Source organism: Camellia sinensis, chromosome 10 (assembly GCF_055761805.1).
Source record: "Camellia sinensis isolate YWXY chromosome 10, ASM5576180v1, whole genome shotgun sequence".
Classification (NCBI taxonomy): Eukaryota; Viridiplantae; Streptophyta; class Magnoliopsida; order Ericales; family Theaceae; genus Camellia; species Camellia sinensis.
In genome coordinates, this window is record NC_138970.1 from 176808152 (window position 1) to 176835768 (window position 27617).

The 27617-nt window shown below is 33.0% G+C and overlaps 2 protein-coding genes across 2 annotated transcripts; both read right to left on the reverse strand.

Moving 5' to 3' along the window:
• Positions 1 to 1714: 1714 nt before the first annotated feature.
• LOC114264911 (uncharacterized) lies at positions 1715 to 9194 on the reverse strand. The gene is made up of 6 exons (XM_028205643.2): positions 8829 to 9194; positions 7457 to 7524; positions 5913 to 7365; positions 3486 to 5771; positions 3112 to 3160; positions 1715 to 2316 (listed from the first exon to the last, which is right to left on the reverse strand). Exons 1-6 carry the CDS (start codon positions 8971 to 8973, stop codon positions 2166 to 2168), a joined length of 4152 nt encoding a protein of 1383 aa, XP_028061444.2. The 5' UTR covers positions 8974 to 9194; the 3' UTR covers positions 1715 to 2165.
• A 3568-nt stretch (positions 9195 to 12762) lies between these two features.
• On the reverse strand, positions 12763 to 27605 carry LOC114314740 (very-long-chain 3-oxoacyl-CoA reductase 1-like). Its single transcript, XM_082892873.1, has 4 exons — positions 27008 to 27605; positions 25987 to 26092; positions 20770 to 20839; positions 12763 to 13263 (listed from the first exon to the last, which is right to left on the reverse strand). The coding sequence occupies exons 1-4, from the start codon at positions 27525 to 27527 to the stop codon at positions 13000 to 13002; spliced, it is 960 nt and encodes a 319-aa protein (XP_082748999.1). The 5' UTR covers positions 27528 to 27605; the 3' UTR covers positions 12763 to 12999.
• Positions 27606 to 27617: the final 12 nt, after the last annotated feature.

A 27617-nucleotide genomic window follows, 5' to 3' on the forward strand; every position in this document is an offset into this window, starting at 1 on the left:
CTCAGGGAAGAAAAACTGGTGATAGACACAAAATTGTCTATTCTGGTTCTACATTTGCCTTTGCTAATCACAGCTAAAACTCCGAAAATAATAAAAATGAAAAAATAAGAGTAAGGCTTGATTCATGTAGGAATCAAAAACCTTATGACATAAACCCTATTACACTATTGTGAATGAAGATCATGTTTGTTTAGCCGACTATGGGGGGTAGAATCGGAGTATTAATGAGGTGGGTCTCACATTTAGTTGTTTGGTAGCTTCTTTATTGGGTGGGATTACTACTCCACCCATACTATTACTCTCACACCCCAACCGGATTAACTTTCCCTACATGAGGTGGAGAAGAACCGGCTGCTGCATCAAATTCATCTTCTTTTCTTTTTTTTCTTTTTTTCGGTGGAGGAATATGACACTAGTTTGGCTGCTGCACCTCGAAGCTGCTTTTGGCTGCTTTAATAATACAAAATGAATATTTTATAAAATTAAATTAATATATGTTTGAGAATAAAAAAATATTCAGTATGTTTTTGGTCCTATTTTTTTTGAATAATTTTTTCAAAAAATAATTTGAAAACTCTGACCTCGTTTGTCAAGTACTTAAAAAGTTAAAAAATAAAAAAAGTTACTATACTATTTAAATCACATCACCTTTCTATCACATCATTTAAAACCCAACCCAACCCATATTTTATGAAAAATCAAAAAATATACTTCTTTAGAACATCCCAAATCACCCCTCTATTTTGAAAAAGATCTTTGTTTGGTATTCAAAAAAATGCATCATTGCAATTTCAAGTTTCCCTCCAATTTAAGGAGAGAGACAATTTTGAAAAAAAAAAATTTGTCATATCAAAAAATACTCTCATCTTAATTTTATATATATATATATATATATGTACATACTATATATGTATGAAAATATAATTTGATATATAACCATTTATGAGTACATATCCTATCATTAACTATGTAACCTTATCATAAAATTTTCACTCATTTTAACCATAGAAAACGTAAAAAAAAATAATTCCAAATTGGCATTAAAAAATTTCTTATGTAGAATTAAATTTTCATAAATGTCATGCAAAAAATTTATTTTATCACACTATCGTAATATTAACACAAACATGTGTAACCTCATCTGAAATTGACATAACAAAATGTCCAAATTTTTTGTACTTCATATTACAAAAGTTTGCATGTTAGTTACGATTTTTTTTTTAATGCCAATTTGTAAAAAAAATTATGTTTTCTATTGCCAAAATGAGTACAAATTTTATGATAAAATACACAAAATTATGTTTTCTGTTGCCAAAATGAGTACAAATTTTATGATAAAATCACACAAATGGTAAAACATGTCCGCATAAAGTCGCACATAAATGATAGGATATGTACACATAAATGTTGTTAAAATGAGTGCAAATTACATTTTTTTTAATGTTAGGATATGTACCTATAAATGATTACATACCAAATTATGTTTTTATACATATACAACATGTACATATATATATATATATATATAAAACTAAGATGAATATTTTTTAATGTGACAAAAAATTTCAAAATTATCTCTTTAAATTGGAGGGAAACTTCAATTTGCAATAGTGAACTTTTAAAAAGTGCATTTAGTTTTCTGAATAACCAAACAAGTACTCTAAAATTTTCAAAAAAATGAGTTTGAAAAACAACAACCAAACAAAGTGATTAATTTTGCATATTAATACTATCAATAGTATTACTAATCTAATGAAACAAACACTCTTTATCTTATATCTCCAACCTACTACTACCCTACTAATAATCTCCCCACACAATCACACCGTACTTAGTCAGCCAAACAAACGTGGGGTATTGTTTAAAACATGTCTAGCAAGACTTGAGAGCGAGGGTGTGAGACCTACAAAACTTAAAAACCACAATCTCAGGACGCTGGTGTAGTGCCACAATCTCAAAACTCAAAAACTACAATCTCAGGAGACTGGTGTAGTGTCACAATCTCAAAACTTTAAAACAAGGGTAGAAATATTTCTTAGCAGAGGACGCTGGTGCGGTGCCACAATCTCAAAACTTAAAAGACCCATGTCAAAAAGAAAAAAAAAAAAAAAGAGGACTCCTGGTAGAAAATCAAAATTCCAAAATAAGAAAACCACCTTAAGTAATTACTGGTTCACTTGACTGTCTGGAACAATATCAACAGGCTGACTTTCAGTGTCTTCAAGTTGTAGTTGAGTGGCCGCATGCTTGGCCTTCTTGAATCTTCTTGAACTTCTAAGAATCATATTCATGGTTATGTTCTTCGGGCTTGGAACTCTGCTCAAAAACCCAATAGAGATATGAGAGGCATTGGCAGCATAGACATATGGTAAAAGCAGTAAATGATTGCTGAACAACATAGAGCTTAGTAGAAACATTTCGGGTTTCTAGGTTATGAAGAACAGCAGCTCAGCTTAGGTTCTTCTTTATTGATTTTTAGTTATTTTATCTTTCTTTTTTTTTAACAAAACCAAAACACAAGGAAATACAAAGTAAAAACATGGGGAGGCAATGAACTATGTGTTAATTCACATTTGTTTTATACACTTTCACCCCCGGTATTCTTGTCTTCTTCCAGATGATGATGTGATGTGCGGCTTCAACACTATTTTAGCACTCCTGATGTTTCCATGATCTGAAAATATTTAATAATAACATACACTTCTAACATGATACCTTGTGCATTGGAATGATGTTGAGAGAGAGAGAGAGAGAGGATGCACGAAGGATTTGATTGGTTGAAAGGAAGTGAGGAGTGAGGTGTCATAGAACGTTTTTCATCAACGAAAAAAGTAATCGTGACTATGATATGATTTGCATATAGACACAAATACAGATACACAAACACAAATACTAATGTTACGTATATTGACATGTTCTTGGCAAGTTTGCGTAGCCATACAGAACCCATGTTCATGTCTATATCCAAAATAACCTTCGGAGTTATTTGAACAAATTTTTATGACATGTGAGAACTCAAATGGAAATAGTTTACTCAAATCAGCAGCCTAATTACAATGTAAAAGATCCACTTTAGAACAGGAAAAAGTAAAAAATTAATTATGTACTTACTGTGATTTTATGATGTTTTTCCCATCCTTCTCTTTCGCACCATTAGATCCTGTGGCAAAATTAGACATAAATAGAAGACGTTAGTTACAACAAGCTTCAAGAATAGTTGCCAAAAAGAACATAAAAGAAAGTAAAAGGATGAAATAAGAAATGCTTAGTTGAAATATATCAAGGCCTTGAAGAAGAGTGCACAACATATATCGTCTTATATTTCATTTTACTTGGTAAATGCCTAAGCAACATGGTTTTTTTAATCACAAAGTAGATGAAATGCCAAGAAAGAAGTAAGAAAACAAAATGCAATTTATCAGCAAGTAGACACACAACGATTATGGGTGTACAAATGAAACCAAACAAGGATGATCTTGAGTTACCATTTCTTGGGGAGTCCAGATTTGACTTGCTTTCCACTTCCGAGGAACCTGATGAAGACGAATTATCTGATGGGGTTCTGGTGGTAGCATCTGAATTTACAGCCCCAGATTCATCTTCAGAACTCTCACTACTACCATCCCCAAAAATGGCACCAGGAGTAGCCAACAAACCCTTCTCAGACCGTGAACTGTTCACAACTTTCCCCATTGTTTTACTGGAAGCTTTCGAAACCTTCGCATGATGGCGATCCATACTTAATTGATGCTTGGTTTCCTTTCTATTTCGGAGATTTTTTTCAGAACTTTCAGAGCCTAAGGTTGTTGCAGATGAAGACTCATTGTTTCTCTTTGGATGAGCAGGCACAGAGCCAATGGTCTTAGAACCATTAACAGCACCAACCTGTTTGGCTTCTTGAGGTATGGTTTTGATCTGTTCAGCACGATCAGAATCAGGAGCTTTTACCACGTTCTTAGAAACTTTTGAAGACTTGGAGTGAAGCCCAACCTCATTGTGCTCATCTTTCGACAATGATTCTTGACATTGAACGTGACTAGAATTTCTACCATGAGATTTTCTTTCACTTCCCTGGTTTACATACAACTTGAGTGAGTTCTGTAGATCAGGTGAGGTGGCTGAAGAGGTTACAACAAGCTTTTTGGCTTTCTTTTTAGCTTTCATGTCCCCAGCTGATCTTCTCTCTTCACTTGCCTTGTCAACAACCAACTCAACAGGTGTAACTTCATGCTTGTGCTCTACAGACACAAAGTAATCCTTGAAGTTAACCATATCACCATCGCACTTTGAAACTTCTATGTGACCATCCGCATTATCCATATTGCCATTCTTAAGAGCACTATCATCAACATCTGATAATGGAACTTGGGTCGAATCAACAGTCTTCAATATCTGTTGGGGATGGAAAGAACCATGTTCCAACTCCTGTCCAGTTAACTGATTCTTGGAATTTGTTTTGACCGATTTACTTTTCCTTTTAGTTCTGGAAGTAGTGTCCACCTCTATCTGTCTGCCATTTGAAGGAGTTAATTCCTCACCACCAAATTCTTGCTCTTTGGCTGGAAAATCTGGAAGACTCTTTGCAGCAGTGTTTTGATTCAATCTTTTTTTCTTTCCCGATTCCTCATCCATCTTTTCTTCACTCCTTCGAATCATGTTACTTTGATTTAGCTGGAGAGACCCTACTTTGTTTGCTTGCTCTTTCACTGGAGAATCTGTGAGGGCCTTTGCATCAGAGCTTCGGTTCTTTTTCGATTTCTTTCTTGAGTTCCCATCCACATTTTCAGCATTCCCTTGAGTTCTATTTACCTGAGTTAATGGAAAAGATTCCACCCCATTTCCACTCATGTCATCTCCTTCCCGATTTGCACCAATGAAAGAAGTATCCACAATTTTTGGCTTCAATATCTCTGTCCTTTCAGTCTGAGCAGAGATGTTTTTCACTTTCTTAGCTTTGACACTTGAATGATCAGTAAAAATTGAACGAGGCGTAGTTGAAGAAAGCCCACTTGTGGAATTATCAGTGTGCTCTGTGCTTGACGTGACCAGCTTTGTTGCAACAGATTTCTTTGCTGTCTTTTTGATCCTTTTACTGCCAGCAGATTTTGCAGATCCCATGACTATGTTGGTTTCTGACAAATTAGATAAGGCAACTGCTGCTTTAGTACCCACATCTGCTTCACCCTGATTCAAAGGTTCACACTTTTCAGACAGCATAGCTTCAGGATCACAGTTCTGTGGCAATTTCCTTTGCTCTTCAATTTTATCAGGACAACTAGTTTCAACCTTGTCATCATCAGTGACAATATTTTCATGCCCAGAGTCTGTGCTTGACGTGACCAGCTTTGTTGCAATAGATTTCTTCGCTGTCTTTTTGATCCTTTTACCGCCAGCAGATTTTGCAGATCCCATGACTATGTTGGTTTCTGACAAATTAGATAAGGCAACTGCTGCTTTTGTATGCATATCTGCTTCACCTTGATTCAGAGGTTCACAATTTCCAGACAGCATAGCTTCAGGATCACAGTTCTGTGGCAATTTCCTTTGCTCTTCAATTTTATCAGGACAATTAGTTTCAACCTTGTGATCATCAGTGACAGCATTTTCATGCCCATAGTCTGTAACATCCTTCTTCAGGTTATCAAACTCATTGACGACTAGCTGAGGAAACTCTTTCACATTAGTGGAGTGATGCTTCTTCGAATTTTTCGTTGCTTTTGATCCACTTCTGCCTTTTGCATTTTCAGCATCAGGTCCACTAACATCAATGCCTACAAAATATCAGCAGCAAATTCAGCAAGAGAAGTCATTTTTTTTTTTTTTTTTACCATTTTACATATCATATCATTAGATTTGAAGAAGAATTTGATGAATGAAAAAAGGAAACTTCTAGATTACATATTGGTACTTACCTATTGATGAAAAAGGTAATTTGTTCCCTTCGACCACTTCTTGCACAGATTCAGGGTGTTTTTCCATCTGAGAGTCTCCGGAAGGTCCCGAAAGTGTTGCACGCTGAACATTTGACTCAGAAACTATTACAGCATCAGATAGCCTATTTGAATCCATGGCAACAATGTCCACAGTTTCCTTCAAACTCTCTTCTCCAACGTCGTGCAGAGAAATGGGCTCAGGAGTGACCACTTGGTCGTGAGAACTTGGTAATTGCTTCTTTTTCTTCCTCTTCCTCTTCCTCTTGTTCTTCCCACTGCTTGGACTGGCTACCAAATGGACATCTTCTGGAGGTTCAGTAAATAAACAATCTGAAGTAGCAGTCATAGTTTTCTGTTTGTCGTCTACAGATTTCTCAGGGTTTATAGCATTTGGCTTGGAAGTTTCTTTATTAGAATTAGAAAGCAAATATTTGTTTTCTCCTGAAGGATTTCCAGCTCCTTCATTTTCTCTTTTACGCTTTTTCTTTGCAGTTGACATGGACTTTGTAGCTTCTACTAATGTGTCATTGCAATGCACATCACCAATCATATTCCCGCATTCAACTTGTGTTTTGGGGATTTCTGCTGAAGCTGACCTTATATTAATATCAGAAAATGAAGTCTTGCAAGGTTCCTTGCCAACATCCACACTTACCATCTCCATCTCATTTATGACTTCTTTACCAGTGTTACCAGAAGAAAATTCAGGGCCAATGATCTCTGGGCGTGATCCATATATATCAGATGCAAGGTTTGAAACATTATTATCATTCAAAGTGAAACCAGATACATCATCTTCACTCGTCTTCTTGGATTTGCCCCTTTTCTTTGAAGGAGGTCCAGTTTTCAAAGATCCTTCCAGTGAATCATTGCATTGAACATCACTAACTCCAACTTGGCAGTCACCATCTCTGTGCTCCACATTTGTTTCTGGGATTTTATTTCCCTCGCTAAGCTGATCATTCTTCTCCACTTCAAAATCTGACAACCGCTTGGAGTCACAGGACAAATTTTTGCAAAGATCATCAGTAACATATGTAACTTCTGTCTCCTTATTTTTCAAAACTTCACCTGGACAAGACTGGCCACTCTCAGGAACTTTCTGGTTCATGTGCTGGATGATTCCAGGTTGTAGCAGCAATGATGTATCAGTTTGTGGCAGCGCTGATGTATCAATTTGTGGCAGTGGTGATGTATCAAGAAGAGATAACGTTTTCGAAGAACTATCAGGTAAAAGATTGTTTCTATCACCTGAAGGAGTTTTTGTTACGCAGGGTAAGGCTACATCAAGCTTGCTGGTAAATTGGTTATCACCGTGCTGCTTTAAACTAGAAGCATCAACAGAGAGAAACCAGCTTTTCCTAGCACCATCGAAAGCACTTTTAAAAAGCATAGAATCTGATAGGTGATAGAAATATCCTTTACGTTTCACCTGCAAGGATCACACACCCTTGTCAATGTGATGAACACAGTAAACAAGCAAGGTTGTTAATAACCTTCCACCACATGCAGAAGTGACATACCTTTAAGGCATGGATTTTTATCTCCCCAAAGTCAGGAAAGCACTGCGGGTGCTCGATCATAATTTTCTCTACAGAATAAAAACAAGGAAATCGAAAATGTAAGTGATTCAACAAGTAAAATGACATGAAGTTGATACTGGTTGGAATAAGTAACAAGATTATGTAGAAAAAAGAAATCCAAGAAAGGTGCTACACAGACAAGCAGGTGTGCAATTGCATTTGTTGCATTTATGGTCCACTTAAACACTCCCCTTATGCTTCTGAGGCTGAAATGAGTTCTCAAAACAACAAAGGATAATTGGTTTTGGGCACATTATGCATTTCTAAAGGAATAGTAAGATTAGATATGGTTATGGCAAAGATTGTACATAACATTAGCCGAAACTACTGAGTAACTATGACATAGACGCTCTATCCACAGTTTTGCTTTATCAATGATTTCTCATGTCTTTGCATTTATCATTAAAAAAGAAAAGCGAAATAAATGAAATAAAAATTAATAATTGTGGAAGGGTAACAGTAGTAATCAAACCCCCAATTTATCCCACAGGACAATTCATTTATCAGAAATCACAGGGCTACCATAAAAGTTATCCCATTATACATTACGAATGAGAATCAACAAGATGGCCAGTGCTATCTACCCCAACATTCTGGTGTGTGTTGTAGTAAACGTGGGGATCAAACTCTCAACATACACACAAAATGCAGTAAAGCTGCTTAGCTACTAACTCTCACACAACCTGCTGTAAGTGAGGGGCAATTATTGCATACCCTCAATGCCATGTGAGGAGCAATTTTTGGCTTGGATCACATCATCTCTCTATCTTTACATGTCTATTCATAACAAGCAAAAAAGCCAGCTTTTTTAGCACTTCCCAAAGCAAAGTGCTAATCCGTTTGTACATATGAATTTATATTAAAGAGCTTTACCGTGATGCATTTGAAATATCTATGCAAAAGTAATATTTTGAAATCTTGCTATAAAAAATTCTCCTTTTAGCTATAAAAATGCTACTAAAATACAACTTTTCTAGTTTTTCTATCCACTTCTAATAACTAACCCATCAATATTTTTATAAAATCCAAACTCAAATACCTTGATTTGACATCCACCTCTATCCAAACAGAGCCTAAAATTGATCTAAAAATGCTGACCACTAGTGAAGCACAATCCACAGATTTTAACTCAAATAGAGCCACATTTTAGTGATTCTCTCCAATCAAGACATCAATGAGTAATACAGGAAGCATACAATGAAAGAAATCAATCAAAACAACACGATCTAGCATATTTTTCAGTACTTTATAAATACAAACACAACTATCTACAACACAAATACAAAGCAAGGGTTAGAGAAAAAAAAAGTACTTCTGAGGTCGGAAACAGTATCCGAATCAGAAACAATCGTGATGAGATGGGTGTCGAGATTGGTATCGATGAAGATCGTGTTGTAACCTGACGTTTTTGTTGCTCTGCCATCATCGGAATCGGACTCGCGATTCGGCTTCGCCATTTGCGAAAGCAAGGTTGGATGACAACGAGAGAGAACTCTCTGGACTTTACTCGATGCTCTCTCTCTCTCTCTCTCTGTCTGTGGTGGAGGGGTTTTGCTCTTGTTTCTATGGCGGCAATGGCATGCTTTGTATAGAGAACAGGTGTGAGCTGAGCTGTCCCTGTGCACAAAACCTAAGGGCTTTTTGGGGCAATTCGAGAACTTCTTAAAAAAGCCAACTTTTTTTTATTGAATAATATTTGGGATCCCCTTTTGGGGTCACCCTCTCACCCCTTTGTCACGTGGCAAGGGATGATTGGAGGAGCAGGAAAAAAAAAAAAAAAAAAAGAAAAAGTAACCAATGTGAGAGAGAGGGGGTCAAAGGGAGTGGGGAAAAAGGGGATGAATCATTACTCTTTTTTATTTTTTAGCTTTTTTACACGTAAAAAAAAAAAAAATCAACTTTTTCACATAAAAAAGCTATCAAAAAGTAAAAAACAAAATTAAATTTTTTTCTAACTTCTCAAAACACTACTTTGCGGAAAACACTACTTTGCCGAAGGTGGTGGTAAATAAATATTACTCCTACTTCTAATAATAAATAGGATAAATTATAAACACACCCTTAAAATTTATTTAAATTACAAATTATTTCTTTTAATTTTAAAAATTATATTATGCCCCTAAGATTTCTGATTTCATAACAAATAGGTTCTTTTATTAATAAATCAAGTTAATTAACAATTTTAAATAATATTAAAATTTTATTTTAATTGATAATTTAGAAAATTTTATTATTGTATAAGTGAGTAGTTAGAAATTTCACTTTTTCAATTAATTCTATTAAATAAAAAATTCTAACATAGAGGTATTTGTAATTTTCTAAATCACATGAGGTAATTCATATTTTAAGCAAATTTTCGAAGGTGTATTTTTAATTTACCCTAATAAATAATACTAATAAAATTAATAAATAAAAATATTAAATAATTTTTAAAATTTAAAATGAATTACACATGTTTTTTTAAAATTTAAAAAATATATATATAATTCACTCTGTTTGTTTTTAGTTTTCAGAATTCACTTTTCAGAAAATTATCTTTTCCATTTTTTGTATTTTTTTGTTTTCACTGAATTTTTTAATATTTTAAGCAATTTTTTTATTTTTTAAACATACTTAACATAAATACACTTAGAAAGTATAATATTTGTGAAAAAAAATATTTTAAAAATTCACTAAATACTAAAAATACAAAATTTTAGTACATTTTTCATATTTTTGTGTATTTATTAATTTTTTAAAATATTTTTTCATAAATAATTTATTATTTAGATACATTTAAGTAAGGTACATCAAAAAAGTAAAAAAATTACTTAAAACTTAAAAAATATTCACTAAAACAAAAAAAAAACAAAAAATAAAAAACTCAATTTTTAAAAAATTAAATTCAAAAAACTAAAACCAAACATACTATAATCTCTCACATTTTGACAAGGTTTACTCTGTTTTTTAATCAATTGTCCGTAAAGGTGGACAAATATTGAACTAGGTCAGGTTGGCATTATAGAGCGTGTTTGATTCGCCAGATTAAGAGGGGGACAATCTACTATTTGGATTGTAATTTATTGGTAGCTCCTTATTTTTTTTTTTTTGGGGACTATCCACTGTTGGGATTAGGTAGTAAAATGACCATTTTAACCCTTTACTATTTAATTATGTATTATATTTAATAAAATTCAATAAAATTTAAATGTCTCAATTTAAAAATAAAATAATTTTATTTAACTTTTTATTGATGTTTTATTTATTTAATTTTTTTAAAATAATTTTTTATTGATATTTTATTGATGTTTTATTTTAAAATTTTGTTTATATTTTATTTAATTTCATTATTTAAATTTAATAGATGTTTTATTTAATTTCATTGTTTAATTATTATTATTTTTAAAAACAAATTTATTTAAAATTTTAATTAAAAAAATAACATATATTTTTATTGATATTTTATTTATTTAATTTTTAATGAATAAATTTATTTAATTGTGTACAAAATAAAATAAAATAAATTTTTATTTAATCTAGCTAAAAATAATTAAAATATTAAAGATATGTTTAATATTGTTATTACTTAGTAAACAATTAAAAAATGGTAAAATAATCTTTTGTTTATTTATCCTATCCAGTCTGTCTAACCAAATGTTAGATTCATTAAAATAAGTCATTTTCAGATATCTAATCCCATAAAAAAACCAAATACATGACACATATCTAATCCAACCAAATAATCCGGAGGATTCACAGTCCCAACACTCAAGTCCGATGGATTCTAATCCCCCCTTATCCAGTCCGTCCAATCAAACACACTCATACAGTAAAAATATTTTTTTATTTTTTATTATTTATTTTTGATTTATTTTGTAATTAAATAATAGGATAAATTACAAACATACCCCTTGAGGTTTACTTAAATTATAAATTATCTCCTGTAGTTTTAGAAATTACATTATGTCCCATAAAGTTTCTAATTTCATAATAAATAGGCCTTTTTATTAATAAATCATCAAGGTCTTTTTATTAATAAATCATCAAATTAATTAATAGTTTTTAATAATGTTAAAATTTTATTTCAATTAATAATTCAGATAATTTTATTATTGTATAGGTGAACTGTTAGAAATTTCATTTTTTTAATTAATTCTGTTAAATAAAAAATTCTAACAGGGACGTATTTGTAATTTTTCAAACTACAAGGGACAATTTATATTTTAGGCAAATCTCAAAAATGTATTTATAATTTACCCTAAATAATATAGAATTTAAATTAAAATTTTCTAAATGAACGGGCCTAACTAGGTTGGGTTGGCCTAAAACTTTTTATCCCAAGTCTAACCCAAAAATTAAAGAGGCTAAAAAATTATGTCCAATTTTTCTCAAACCCTAAAAATATCAGATTGGACTAGGTGGGTTGGGCTGACTATCTGGACGATGACCACCTCTTATAATTCGTTAATTGTATAAATGAAAATAATGACATTTTTATCTATTTTTTAATAAAAATGTATATATATTTTTTTATTTATTTCAGTATCTATTCATTATCTGTATTAGTTTAAGTCAGTTTAGTCTTAGGCCTTGTTTGTCATAATCTAAAAAGTCACTAATCATATTTAAGTCACATCATCTTATTTAAGTCACATCACCTCTCTATCACATCACTTTAAACTCAACCAATACCCAGCTTATATTTTATAAAAAGTTAAAAATTACACTTATTTAAATCATTTCAAACAACCCCTTAATAAGGGAAGATCAATCTAATTATGTCACAATTTTGGGATTCACTGCATTCTTCTCAAATCTCAAAGAGCGAGTGTAATTTATTCTTTCAAAAAAAATTAAAAGTTGTTTTGATTTGTAAATAATTTTTGAGAAAATTGTAAAAAATAAATAAATAAAAATATAACTCAAGATTTTACCATTGGAACAAAATAAACCCTTAACTTTTTACCTTTGTAATAAAATAAACCGTAAACTTTTTTTTGGGGAATTTCTTGTAGTGGACTTACCGCAGGTACTATTTCGATAATTTAAACTGTTCATTTCTTAAAGCGTCAGTGTATATCATCCATAGAGAAAATTTGCTCAATCTGATAATTGTAATTTTTTTTTATTTCTCTTCAAAAAAAAAATTAACGACAAATATATTTTTTAAAATAAACAATTTATTTTTTGGAGATTTATAATAAAATGAAAAATCAACCTAATTTTTTTTTTATGAATAATATATATAGAGGGACTTACAAAATAAATTGTTCGAATTATCAAAATCAAACCATATTAAATTGAAATTACAATTAAAGTATACAAACCAAATTATTAAAATTAAAATAATGACCAAAGATCAACCACTGATGAAAGTACAATTTCTTACTACCATGTATCTATCTCCTCCATTTCATCTTTTTTTCATTCCATTTATTCAAAAGACAGAGCATACTGTTTTTCATTAATCTTTCTAGTAACTGTTTTCTTTACTCATTATTTCATTACTTCTTTTGCTGTTGCTCCTGCTGTTGTTTCTTGAGCCCTCTCTTTCGCATTCCAAGGAAATACCGAAGAAGACAGCAATCCTGTACAATATCTGGGACAGCACGGATTAGGCAACACTGCAGAGAATGTGGCCAGTATGGTATAGAAATCTGCTCGTAACCGATTGCTCGTAGACTTGCTTTGCTATATGTCTCTGGGGATGGAATGAAGAAAGAAGACCTTTTAATGGATGCCATCTTTGTCGCCACGAGTAATGGGATCTGGAGGGACACAAAATCATACGATGAGACTCTGCGAGTTTGAACCGATCAAAACAGGTATTGTATATACGTACAATAACTTACTTCAAAAGTTAGGGAAAGGCTATAGTACATTTTGTTAAAAAATGTACGGTATATAGCAAAATCAATGGTTAAGTTTGAACTACATCATTAAAAGTAACCTGCTAAACAGTTCACTCTTTATAGTTATGAGTCAAAATTATATTTCTTCGTAACTATAATCAAATTGATTATAACTTAGTCATAACCACATCTCATAATCAACATCATTTTATTCATAATTAAATCACATATTTCATAACCACATCTCATAACAAACACCATTTTGTTCATAACTAATATCACATATTTCATAACCATAATCACATATCTCATAACCACATCTCATAACCAACTCCGTAAGTCATAACCAACATCACATATCTCATAATCATTTGTCACATATCTCATAACCAACACCTTTTTTCTTATAACCAACATCACATATCTCATAACCACTAGTCACATATCTCATAACTAACACTATTTTACTCATAACCACAGCACTTTGATCATAACTAATATCAAATATCTCATGACTATTACTCATATGAATCATAACCACATCTCATAACCAACCCCTTTGAGTCATAACCAACATCACATATCTCATAATCACTAGTCACATATATCATAACTAACAACGATTTTGCTCATAACTACATCACTTTGATCATAACCAATATCTCATATCTCATAACCACTAACACATATAGCATAACCAAATATCCTTTGACACCACTTTGCTCATAACCAAAATCACTTATCTTATAATCACTAATCAAATATCTCATAACTATTATCCACATATCTCATAACCAACATCACATATATCATAACTACTAATCACATATATCATAACTGCTAATAACATATCTCATAACCACACCACTTTGATCATAATTAACATTACATATCTCATAACCACTAATTGCATATCTCATAACCAAACACATTTTGACTTATAACTACATCACTCTGCTCATAACCAAAATCACATATCTAACAATCACTAATCATATATCTCATAACCTTTACCCACTTATGTCATAACGACATCTCATAACCAACATCATTTGCCTCATAACAAACATCACATTTATTATAACCACTAATCACATATCTCATAACCACTACCTATATATAGGGGTGTAAATTTGGCTCAAGAGCTCGCGACACACCCCAAGTCTAGTCGCGCCCTGGGTGGGCCCAACCAAGCCTGAGCCTAAGCCCAACCTAAGACCCTAGGCTATGTGTTCTAGAGCCCAGCCTGACTCTGGTGTGTTATGGAGTGTGACCTATCTCGTGAGCTCAACCCGAAATTTTTTTCCCCATCTGGCCTGACCCAATCCTAACGGCTCCTTGTTCCCGGTTAGTGCAACGGTTAAAATTTTTTAAAAAAAATTTAAAACAATCATATAACCATTAATTCCACCAACAATCAATTTTATTTTATTTTATTTTTATTTATATATAAATTAACCCATCCCTTCCAAGTCTTATAAATACCTCCCCTCCCTTATTTTATTTCTCACAAACAAATCTGTCTCTCAAACTCTCATTATCTCTGAACTCTCAACTCTTTCAATTAATTTTGAAATGTCATCCCTAAATGACCTATCTCTATTTTAGATTTATTTTTAGTCATAGTATCTTCATTAAATATAATAGAAAAAGTAATATACAAATGATATTCTTTTTAAAATATCTATATACACTTCTAGACATATATATATATATATATATAATTTAACTAAATTTTAATAAAAAATATGTTGAAAAAAATTATCTATGACATGATTTTATTTTGTTCTACTAAATAAATTTTCTCCTAATTTTTTTTTCCCAACTTTTCTCTATTTTTTTCTCTACTCTATTTTCTTTCTCTATTTCTTACTCAGACTTCTCTATTTCGCTCAAATTATCGAACGACCATTGTTGATAGCTTTTCCTCACTGGATTCTTCCTCTCTTTACTCCTGTGTCTCTACAATAGATCTTTGAACTCGTCACTACTCTCTTTGTCTATTTCAATACTATTCATTCTGATGATATTTCTCTATCTAGTAAATGCATCTATCTCGAAATTCTAGCTCTTTCACATTAATATGTCATACATACACAAACCTTTGACTGTAGTTATGATTTGAAAAGTTTTGTTATTATCAATTTGTACATGTGTTATAGAACTGTTGAAAAATGAATATTATGCATTTTGTTGTACTGTTCTGCTATCTCAGTCCTCTTCATCCCTCAAGCATCTCTCTCATTCTTTATTGTCATTGTAGATATCTCCAATGTTCCTTATCGGAAATAACAGCACATTTGACGTCATTTTCATAGGCAATAAGCCTGTGCAGTCTCTCTTTCTCATATTCCCTTTACTCTCGCTCTACTAGCTAATCTTCTCTAACTCTCATTTTCTATTCCATAACTTTAAGCCGTTGATTAAATTATTTAATGATTGTCATTACATTTTGTTTTCTCTGTATTATGAGAGATCCCGATTGTTGATTCTAAGATTTTTAGTGATTTGTTTAGTCATTTTATGATAATTGTTATGAAACTTTGTTACTTGATTACAATATTTGTGATTTATAAAAAATTTGGATATTTTTGCTACATCAATTAGTTGTGTTATTATGCATTTTGTGATTGATGTTATGAAATTTTTTGGGTTAGTTATGACATTTGTGATTTGTAAAAATTTTGATTATTTTTATTATGACAATTAATGGTGTAGTTACGCATTTTGTAGTTGATGTTAATAAATCTTGTGAGTTGGTTATGACATTTGTGGTTTTTAAAATTTTTAGATGTTTTTGTTACACCAATTAGTGAATAGTTACATAATTTTTTATTAATGTTACGAAATTTTAAGAATTAGTTACGACATTTGTGATTTTTTATAATTTTAAACAATTTTGTTACGCCAAGTAATGATGACGTTATGTATTTTGTGTTTTATATTACAAAACTTTGTGACTTGATTATAATATTTGTGGTTTCTAAAATTTTAAATATTTTTATTACACCAATTAATGGTGTGATTATACATGTTGTAGTTGATGAGTAAAATAGTCTTTTTTTATTAATTTTACTTAATAAAAATAGATGAAGGATTTATACTAAAAATAAAAATAAAAATTAAGTATAAATTGACAAAATTATAAATTAATAATTTATTTTATTATAAGACTCTATTCATAAATGCTTTAATTTTGTTTTTTTTATAATGATTATTACATAATTCCGGCCCTATTTTCTCTAAAAATTTGGAACAAACATTCAAATTTTGTCAAAATCAAAATTCCCTCATTAATTGTTTTTCACAAATCCCTAGACCCTTTCTTTAGCACAAACGAGAGAGAGAGAGAGAGAGAGAGAGAGAGAGAGAGAGAGAGAGAGAGAGAGAGAGAGAGATTTCTGGACTTGGGGTGTCGTGACCTCGTGAGCCAAATTTACAACCCTATATGTGAGTAATAATTATGAGATATGTGATTAGTTGTTATGATAAATGTGATGTTAGTTATAAGGCAAATAGTGTTGGTTATGGATGTGGTATGACATGAGTGGGTAAAGGTTATTAAATATATGATTAGTGATTATTAGATATGTGATTTTTGTTATGAGCAGAGCGATATGGTTATAAGGCAAAGGGTGTTTGGTTATGAGATATTTGATTAATAGTTATGAGATATGTAATTTTAGTTATGATCAAAGTGGTGTGATTATGAGATATGTGATTAGTAGTTATGATATATGTGATGTTGGTTGTGAGATATGTGGGTAATGGTTATGAGATATTTGATTAATGATTATAAGATATGTGATTTAGGTTATGAGCAAAGTGGTTTCAAAGGGTGTTTGGCTATGCTATATGTGTTAGTGGTCCTGAGATATGAAATATTAGTTATGATCAAAATAATGTAGTTATGAGCAAAATGGTTGTTAGTTATGAGATATATGACTAGCAGTTACGAGATATGTGATGTTGGTTATGACTCAAAGTGATTGGTTATGAGATGTGGTTATGATTCATATGGGTAATGGTTATGAGATATGTGATCAATTGTTATGAGATATGTAATATTGATTATGAACAAAAATGGTGTGATTATGGACAAAATGATGGTGGTTATGAGATATGTGACTGGTGGTTATGAGATATGTGGTGTTGGTTATGAAAAAAAAAAGTATTGGTTATGAGATATATGACTAGTGGTTATGAGATATGTGATGTTAGGATCTCTGGACTCCTCTGATTTCCTTTGCCCTCTTTTTGGTAACCGGTTACACCGGTTGCTAATTCAAAATTAAATTATTAAAATAATTTAGTTATGTGATAGTTATTATGAGATAATTTGGTATGTATGAATAACTAAATAAAACCAAGTTATGAGTTAATATCATAATGGTTTTGATCTATATGATATTAGTTATAATATAAAATCACATATCTTCATAACTAATGTATTGTACATCCAAATGTACCATAGCATTACCCTCAAAGTTATAGGATTCAAATTGATAGAGCGATTGCAGTTCTTTCATTGTAATTTAATTCATTAACCTACTAACATCCTATCATTTGTCAACATTTGTGAGGAAAAAAAAGGAAAAATTAAAAACCTTAGTGACCCTACCTCGGTAGCACTCAAGAGAGAGAGATTAGATATAGCATAGGGTTAAAAAAAAAAAAAAGAAGTTGTTCGGCCTACCAGAGTCGGACCAATGGTCTCTATACAGTTTCTTAGGTGTCGTTTGGTAACACTTACGTTTTCAGTTTTCTGTTTATATTTACAAAAATTTAAAAAACTCAAATAAAAACTTGTTTGGTAAAATTTTTGATTTTTAAATCAGTGGTCTCAGTTTATAAATTTGGCTAAAAAATGAAAACACAAAAAATGTGTTTCCGGTTTGAGTTTTGAGTTTTTTTTTTTTACCACCCAACACTAGCCACCACCCGCCAGCATTTTCTACCACCGTCTTCCGCCACCACCCACCTGCCACCCACTCGCCACCACCACCCACCCCTTGCCGCCACCACCACCACCACCACCCACCACCTGCCTGCCATCCACCCGCCACTACCCACCACCCGCCACTACCATCCACCACCCGCCACCACCATCCGCCACCTACTTGCCATCACCACTCACCACCCACCTGCCACCACCATCCACCTGTCATCCACCCGACATCACCACCCACCACCCACCACCCACCACCACCACCATCATCACCCACCACCCAATCGCCACCCACCTGCCACCACCACCCACCACCACCCACCACCACCACTTACTCGCTACCACTTACCACCCGCTACCGTCACCCACCACCACCACCACCCGCCACCTACCCGCCATCCGTCGCCTACCTGCCACCACCACCCACCACTCACCACCCACCACCCACCACCACCACCCGCTCGCTACCACCCGGCACCGTCACCCACCCGCCCACCATCACCACCCACCACCACCCGCCACCTACCCGCCATCCGTCGCCCACCTGCCACCACCACCCACCACTCACCACCCACCACCCACCACTACCACCCGCTCGCTACCACCTGCCACCGTCACCCACCCGCCCACCATCACCACCCACCACCACCCGCTATTCGCCACCCACCACCACCACCCACTCGCTACCACCCACCACCTGCCACCGTCACCCATCCACCTACCACCACTACTACCCGCCACTTACCCGCCACCACCACCCACCTGCCACCACCCACCACCACCCGCCATCCGCCACCCACCTGCCACCACCACCACCCACCACCCGCTACCACCACCACCACCACCACCCACTCGCTACCACCGACCACCCGCCACCACTACCCACTCGCTACGGCCCACCACCACCAGTGTCACCCACCCACCCACCCACCACCACTACCCACTCGCTACGGCCCACCACCACCAGCTACCCACCGTCACCACTTTCCACCAGAGTCTTCTGCCACCACTTGCTATTTCTCACTCTTTTTTATATTTTAAATTTTTTTTAAACATTTTGTTAATTACCAAGCGCGTTTGTAGTTTATGTTTTTCTAAAAATAAACAAAAACCAATTTATAAATTTTTTGTAAATATAAACTGAAAACGTAAACGTTACCAAACACACCCTTAGTGATTTCTTAATTAATTTTTTTTAAACAAAAAAATTAAATAAATTATACATTTTTATTATACAAATTAATAGCTGGACCGACTTGATAAATATTCACAAGCCCTTTATTTTAAGGGAAATGCTAGGTTTCATGAAAAACAAATCATGAAAACCATCATGAAAGGATCTGCACCGTTAGATCATGAATACCATACCTGATCTAACGGTGCAGATCCTTTCATAATGGTTTTCATGATTTTTTTTCATGAAACCTAGCATAACCCTTATTTTAATATACGAGCTTGAAAATTCTATCCAACCTATCGGATTGATTGAAACTATAAATTTTGAATTCTTAAAAAAGCAATTGGGCCGACCATTGGGCCTCTTTCCACCCCTCCCCTCAAAGCCACATTTAGGAATGTAATCGGTTTTGTACGGTTAGTAATTAAGTAAAAAATTACACCGAATCGATAATGTTGGTTTTATTTTTTTAAACACCGATACAGACCGTTTCTCCCATCAAATCGTACCAAACCAAACTAATTGAAATGGTTCGGTTTGGTGCGGTTTAATCGGTTTAAAATTTTTCAAACTTGAGCCACTTTTAAATATAATCATTAATCTATATAAAAACATTAAATTAGTTATTTGTCTACCATTTCAAACATATCTAATCCATCCATTTAATACATACTTTTTAATTCCTAAATTAACAAAAACCAAAAAAACAAAACAAAAAAAAAAGGTTTAAAAATACTAAGGTTTCAAGAATAATGAGTTAGAGTTAAGATTATATATAATAAGAGTTTACAAACTTAGATTATAAAGATGATAAGGTTAATAATTTATTATACTTATTAATATCATTTTATTATTAGATTATATATATATATATATATTATAAATACAATATATGTTGAAGCGGTCGGTTTCAGTTTAGATCGGTGCATAAGGTGCTTAAACCGATACCGAACCGAAAACCAAAAAAAATCAAATTTAAAAATCGCACAGACCGATTCTTGTTAAAAAACAGACCAAATATAACCAGTTTGGTCCGATTTAATCGGTTTGGTCGGTTTTTTCGATTTTTCTTACATCCTTAGCCACATTGCCCATCATCAATATGGCATCAATAAGGATGCAAAACTAATTACAGAATCAATCACACAAAACATAAAACATAAGTGGAATAATTTGAGCCATGCTCTACCGTCTAATATATATGGTCAAAATTATTTTATATAATTAATTATGTGATTAAAACTGTATTTCTAGACTTACTTAATTACTACTATTTACTGATGGAAGAATAACAAACCTGGCACTGAACATCAATTCCATGTTGCTTGTATTCCAAACTGATGCATCTTGAAAACAGCTCAATGTACCTATAACAAATTAAGGTGGATTATGATTTCACAACTTCTCTATGAAGGATAGATATATGGATATAACCACAAAATCTTAAAAAATATAATACAGAAATAGGTTGGAAGAAGAAATCATAATCTTTAAATGGTCAATTTACTTTTGTCTTCTTTGGTCTCATAAAATTTTATTTCAAAATTAAATTAAAATTATTTATATTGCCCTATCCTTTCCTCCTTTTTTTTTTTTTCCCCTTTCACACTTATATGTGTTATATTCAAAAAAAAATTTGCATGCTATATTACTTATTTATTTAATTGTTGAAATTTGATTTTAGCCGCTAGTATTGTTATTTATCCTTACTTTCTACGAAGTATTGATATACATGTAGCCTATAGGACTCATACATGACACATTATGGATGCATTAATTCGATAAATCCTACTATAGTTTAAGAGTGTTTGAAAAGTATTTGACACTTCTTAATATTAAGCCTCCGTTTGGAAAGTAGGTTGACTTTTTAGCTTTTTGACTATTTTAGCCTGATTTGGGAAGGACTTTTTGGTTTTTTGACTTTTTGACTTTTTTTGTGAGAGAGGATTGTAATGATTATGGGTTGGATTTGATATTTTATTTTTTGTGGCTAAAATAGCCTATTTTATTTTTTGTGGCTATTTTAACCCCTAACCCACCCAAACCTTCTTGCCAAACACCACCTAAACTAGCTACTAATCCATGCGATGCACAACATAAAATATTTTTTCATAACTTTTAGTTGAATTATTTATATTTATACTTATTTAAAAAATACATTGCAACATATATGCAATATAAAAAGAATAAATATTAGTCATATTGTCTATAAAGTGTAATTTAAAAGGAAGTTAATTTGGGACTATTATAATTGCAGCTAGGACAGTAAAACAAATATATATATATATATATAGAGGTGTAATTTTGGTCCGTAACCCACTGGCGGCCTGAAAAAATATAACGATTTTTTCCATTTTATCTTTTGTTGGGTCAAGTTTGTAGAATATTAGTTAGTATATTATTAAAATTAGATTACAATTAACGGGATTGCTCCTACTACATTAGTTTGAACTCCAAACCTTCTTCTTATCACATTTTGAAGTGTGGTTACAAGACCGGTGAGTCAAACCCAAAGTCTAATGATTAATACGGTGAAAAGTATTGAAACAGAAATATAAAAATGGATGTGCATTGAAAGTGTTCCAGCCACCTATTTAAAACTACAAAAATGTATTAGAGCTGTAAAAAAATAACTCTAAGATAACATTAATTTATCTTTTTTTCTTGTTATATTCTGTCTTCTTCTTTTTCTTTTTCTTTTTCTTTTTTTTTTGGTGCATTGCTAGTAGGGGTGTAAATTTGGCCCGACCCATGTCGGGCCTTGTGGGCTTCCGCCAAAATTCGGGGCGGACTGGGCCACAGGTTAAAAAATTAGGCTCAGGCCCAGGGGATATTCGGGCCTTGGACGAGCCGGGTCTCGGTCAAGGCCAATGGGCCTGGGCTCAAGCTTGGGGTGGACTTGAGCGGCATGAACAAATTTTTTTGTTTTTTAATTTTTTCTATTAAAATTTTATTATTATCCACTAAAAAAATACTGGGCCTTGGGGCGGGCCTTGAGCGGGCCGATAGACCGGGCTTCAAAATGATGGCCCAGGCCCAAGCCTTGACCCAGGGTCTTGGGCTGGGCTCGAGTCCCGGCCCAAATGGGTCTGGCTGACTGTAACGCCCCAACCCTTCACATGTCATCGATATATCCGCTTTGGGCTACGCCCGTACGGATTTGTTCTTCTCAGTGGGTTACCCATTTCAAAACTACTCCAACCTAAGCACGCTTAACTAGGGAGTTCTGTTAGAGATTTCACCACTCAGGAAAAGTCTTCGATACTATGTAAGGGTTTAAGTTTTTACTTTTATAACCCAAGAACTCCCCTTCCATTCCTGATGTAGGACACTGGGGCCTTACACCCATCTCGGGCCGCGAGCGGGTTTCGAGCTGCCCACAAGCTGTAGACCATTTTTACACTCCTAATTACTAGCTCAGTAGTATCATATCTGTTAAAACTACATGCAACTGAGAGGCATTTTGGCAACATAGTAAAAAGTAGCTTTTTGATTTTTTGACTTTTTTAAATCACATCACTTCTCTACTCTTTTTACACAAAAAAATCGAAAAGCCACAAAAAAGTTAAGAAGTCAGCTTTTTACCAACTTTTCAAAACACCACTGAGTAAGTGTTTGGTATGCATTAAAAAAGTACATTTTTTTTTTTTTTACATACATACACTTATTTAGATCATATCAATCAACATTATTAACATCTCCTCTCCACTTTTTAACCACTTTCTCTACTTTTCTATATATTTTTTTTATAAAAAATAAAAAAATACACTTATTTTAGAACATCCCAAACCATCCCTGAATTGTTATACAATTCTAGCCTCTAGGTACCCTGTCTCCATCAGCCTGTATTTTCATATTAAATTCAAGGAAAACGAGTAGGAGCACTAATTAGTGCCACCACTAATGATGTGATAGTAGGTCCCACCCATTGCCACAATGTTTTTTTTTTTTTTAAATAGAAGCCACATCATTAGTGGTTGCTTTAGAACACCACTTTTAATAGTCTCTAGCATTCCCTAAATTCAAAGTCTTATCTCTTTAGAAGCAAAACCAGAAGTTTGAAACTTTCAACATTATATTCATGACAAGTTATTTGTCTAATAATTTCTATTTTTATAATAAGGAGATATATAATTAATTTATTTAAAATGCACTTATAAGAGCATATAACTTCCGTCGAGGAGATATTTATAATATCAATTTAAGCAGTTTCAAATATTTAACAAGTGTTTGTGGCACATAACGAACAATAATAATAAATTAAACAATTACAATATACTATTAATTAATTTGAAACATATTTATAATTTTTATTTTTTTAATTTTTTTTACCTATTTTCAAATTACTTTTATTCTAATCATAATATTAAATAATACTTGTCAGGCATCCTTCGGTAATCTCTTAAAGAGTCCGAATCCTCTCCGGCCATTCCTCCTGTCAAGGGTCAGGATTTAGCCACATCACCAGGGCCAAAAGCTACGGCTCAGATCAAGTTTGGTTTTATTAAAAAAAAAAAAAAATCATTTTTTTTTTTTCATTCAGAGATTCATTCGAGGCCTCGAAACCATCAAACTCTTCAGTTTCGCCACTCTGCTCTGTCCCACATTCTTCAACCCCATTACCACTCTCTCTCCTCACTCTTCTCTCTCGATCCCCTCTCTCCCATCCATTCACACCCCCAAAAACCCTAAACTAACACCAAATCGATCAAAAACGTACTGAAAGTTATTGTTTTCGCGTCAGTAAGTTATTGTTTTCAAAATCAGCAAAATAGAGCTGTCTTCCTTGCTTCTTTTCCCTTATCAACGGCGAACATCGACGGCGGCGAACATCAAGCGAACCAGAGCTCCGACAACCGTGAACTAGAGCCATTATCATGCACAATGAAAGCAATTGAAGATATATATATATATATATTATACATCTGTATCTATTTTGTGTATATATATATGTATGCATTGAAGTTCTCTGTCACTGATCTCCAATAACTGACCGTTAAGCCTTCCAATTTGACATGTTCAGGATTTTTTCTTTTTATTCAATGAATGACCTTAATTTATTCAACAATGGCATATGGACGGTGGTCGCCAATGGAGAACAACGATGGTGGCTGGATCGTTCCAATATGGAGTCGTCTCCTCATTACAAATCAATTCTTCACTTCGATTGTTTTTGCCTTTTCTCGAAGATTCCTTCCACAAATAGCGCACAAAAAACTCCAGCTCTCTCATACATTACCAGTAATGTTCAATCTTTATCGGGAAAGTATTCAATTTTAATCAACATATATAGAAAACAGAATTGGAGAAGATTGTTGCTATGTTGAGTAAAAAAAATTTTGAATTTTTTTTTTAAAACCAAACTTGATCTAAGCCGTAGCTTTTGGCCTTGGTGACTTGGCCAAATCCTGACCCTTGACAGGAGGAATAGTCAGAGGAGTTGGCTGGAGAGGATCCAGACTCTCTCTTAAAAGCCAACTTATTGATTAAAATATTTATTTTTTTATAATTAAATAAATAAAAATAACAATAAAAACTCATTTGGGCATACATTACCATCAAAAGTCAAACTGTCAGATTTGCATAGGTAATCAACGGACTAGAATACTGAAAACCACACTCATTCTTATGATATTCAAACTTCGAGGGTTTGTATTACATGATAACATTCAGGATTGTTTGGGAAAGGGCATCGTTTTATCTTATTTGGTTAGTATTATTTTTTATTTGAGTTATATTATTTTTTTATTATATTATATATTATTTTTATAAAAAATTAAAAAATATATTTATTTACATCTTTTCAAATAACTTCTCAGAAGCCCTTGCGAATTCTCCAATTATACATTGGAGTGTTTGGGGAAAAAAAAAATTTTGTTTTTTTTTTTTTTGGGCTAAAATAGTACTAAAAGGCAAAATAAATTAAAATAGTTAATAAGACAAAATATCATATCAAATTTATAATAATTTCATTTTTTCTCTCACAAACATCACATCTAACTACAAAAAAATCTAATCATCTTCCCAAATATAAAAATTTTAGCCTTCTAAAATAACAAAAAACTAAAATAACCTATTAAAATAGCAACTTTCCAAACACTCACAACGAATCGGTTAGATGGCGAGGGATTGTTTGGGAACAACTTAAAATAACATATTTATTATCTTTTTATTTTTTTTGAGTTATATCATGTTTTTATTTTTTACATTTTTTTTTCTTATAAAAAATTCAAAAATTGTTAAAATAATGGACAAATTACCAACACTCTCTTGAGATTTGACTAAAATATGAATTCTCCCGAGATTTGAAAAATTACAAATTACTCTTTAAAATTTATATTTGCATAAAAGTTGAGAGAACAATTTATTATGTAAATATAAATCTGAAGAGATAATTTTGTAAATATAAACTTTAAAAGACGGGATATAATTTTTCAAATTTCAAGAGAATCCGTATTTTAGTGGTGAGGTGCTGGTGATTTGCCCTAAAATAATCTATTTCTAAATAACTTACGCTTTAGTGGCTGCATAAATGGTGTACAGAGGGTACGATGAAACAGCGGCACCCGACGATCCAGATCCAATATTCACAATAGCACCTTTCTTTTTCTTCAACATTCCTTCAAAATAGTAATGACATATGAATAACAAATTCGAACAAAAATTTTATAATTTTATTTAAATGCTTTACTTATCAATTACTCAGGACAAGAATAGTATTATCACATTATTTTTATAGAATTATTTTATAATTAATTTTACTTTTATTCTTTAAATTATTATTTTTTATTATTTCACCTCTAAATTATTAATTTATTCTACGTAGTTATACAAATCAATAACAAGCCTAAAGGTTATTTCAGAATTTAAAAATGCTAAACACTATTTAATAAGATATTTAATTAAATAAAATATTTAATAATTCATTTAGAAGCTGTGCGTAAGAATTAGAACAATTTCAAACATATATAACAAAATATTCATTTTTGTTACTATTTTAAACAAGCTGCACTTCAAGTAATTTAATGTGTGTTTAGTTGTAAATACCGTTCTACTCATCAAATTAAGTTTCAAGGGTAATTAATTTCTATAATCATCTCTATTTAAACCATATAAACTAAAATAAAAATTACAAAACTTAAATAAATAAAATTAATAACTTGAAAATAAAACCAAAACTAACTCAATTTTTCGGATGAATTTCAGAAATTTTGGTGCCTTGAATTGAGCCGTCTTTAATGGCTCGAATTTGTATTCACCGATCGACCGACTGGACGATCACTTAAACGACCGGGTAAACTACTTGGCTCGAATTTGTATTCACCGATCGACCGACTGGACGATCACTTAAACGACCGGGTAAACTACTTGTCTACCGCAGTTGTCCCATTGTCAATCGTGACTCTCAGCCATTTTGACGGACGATTGGGCAAACAACCGGCCGGATGATCCGGCAGACAACTGACAAGATGAAATCCGAGCCATTTGAGCCAAGTTCAGCTTCAAAATACGCAGCATTGCTCTATGAATTTTACCTGCAATCACAGCCTTAGTGACCCAAGTGGCACCCACAATATTCACCCCAACAACACTCTCCATCAAACCCAAATCAACTTCATGGAAAAACCTCGCAAAAGGGTAAGCCAATCCGGCGTTGTTAATCAAAACACCAACATCCAATCCTTCGATCTCTTCTCCAATTCTCTTCTCAATCTCTTCCCCACCGACTTTCGCAAAGTCGATCACGATCGTTCTGATCGAGACTCGATCGCCAATTCTGTAACGAATCTCTGAAGAAGTGGATTCGAGTTTGAGAGAGTCTCGGCCGACTAACACCAGGTTGAGTCCCGCCGACGCTAACTCCATTGCTATGGCTTTTCCGATCCCATCGGTCGAGCCTGTAATTAGAGCCCACGAGCCGTAGCTTCGTTTCAGATTCTTTGGTGGTCGAAGAAACATAATATATACCCATTTCACGAGATTGATGATAGAGCTGCAAAGAGAAATGAAGCCTAGTGTAGCTACTGATATTAGGATGAGAGCTTGGAACTCCATTAGAGTGTTTTTTTGAGTCAACTCTCCCGATGTCTCTCTCTAAATGTCTCCTCAGATTTGCCATCTGAATAATGGTTGCTCCAAACAATA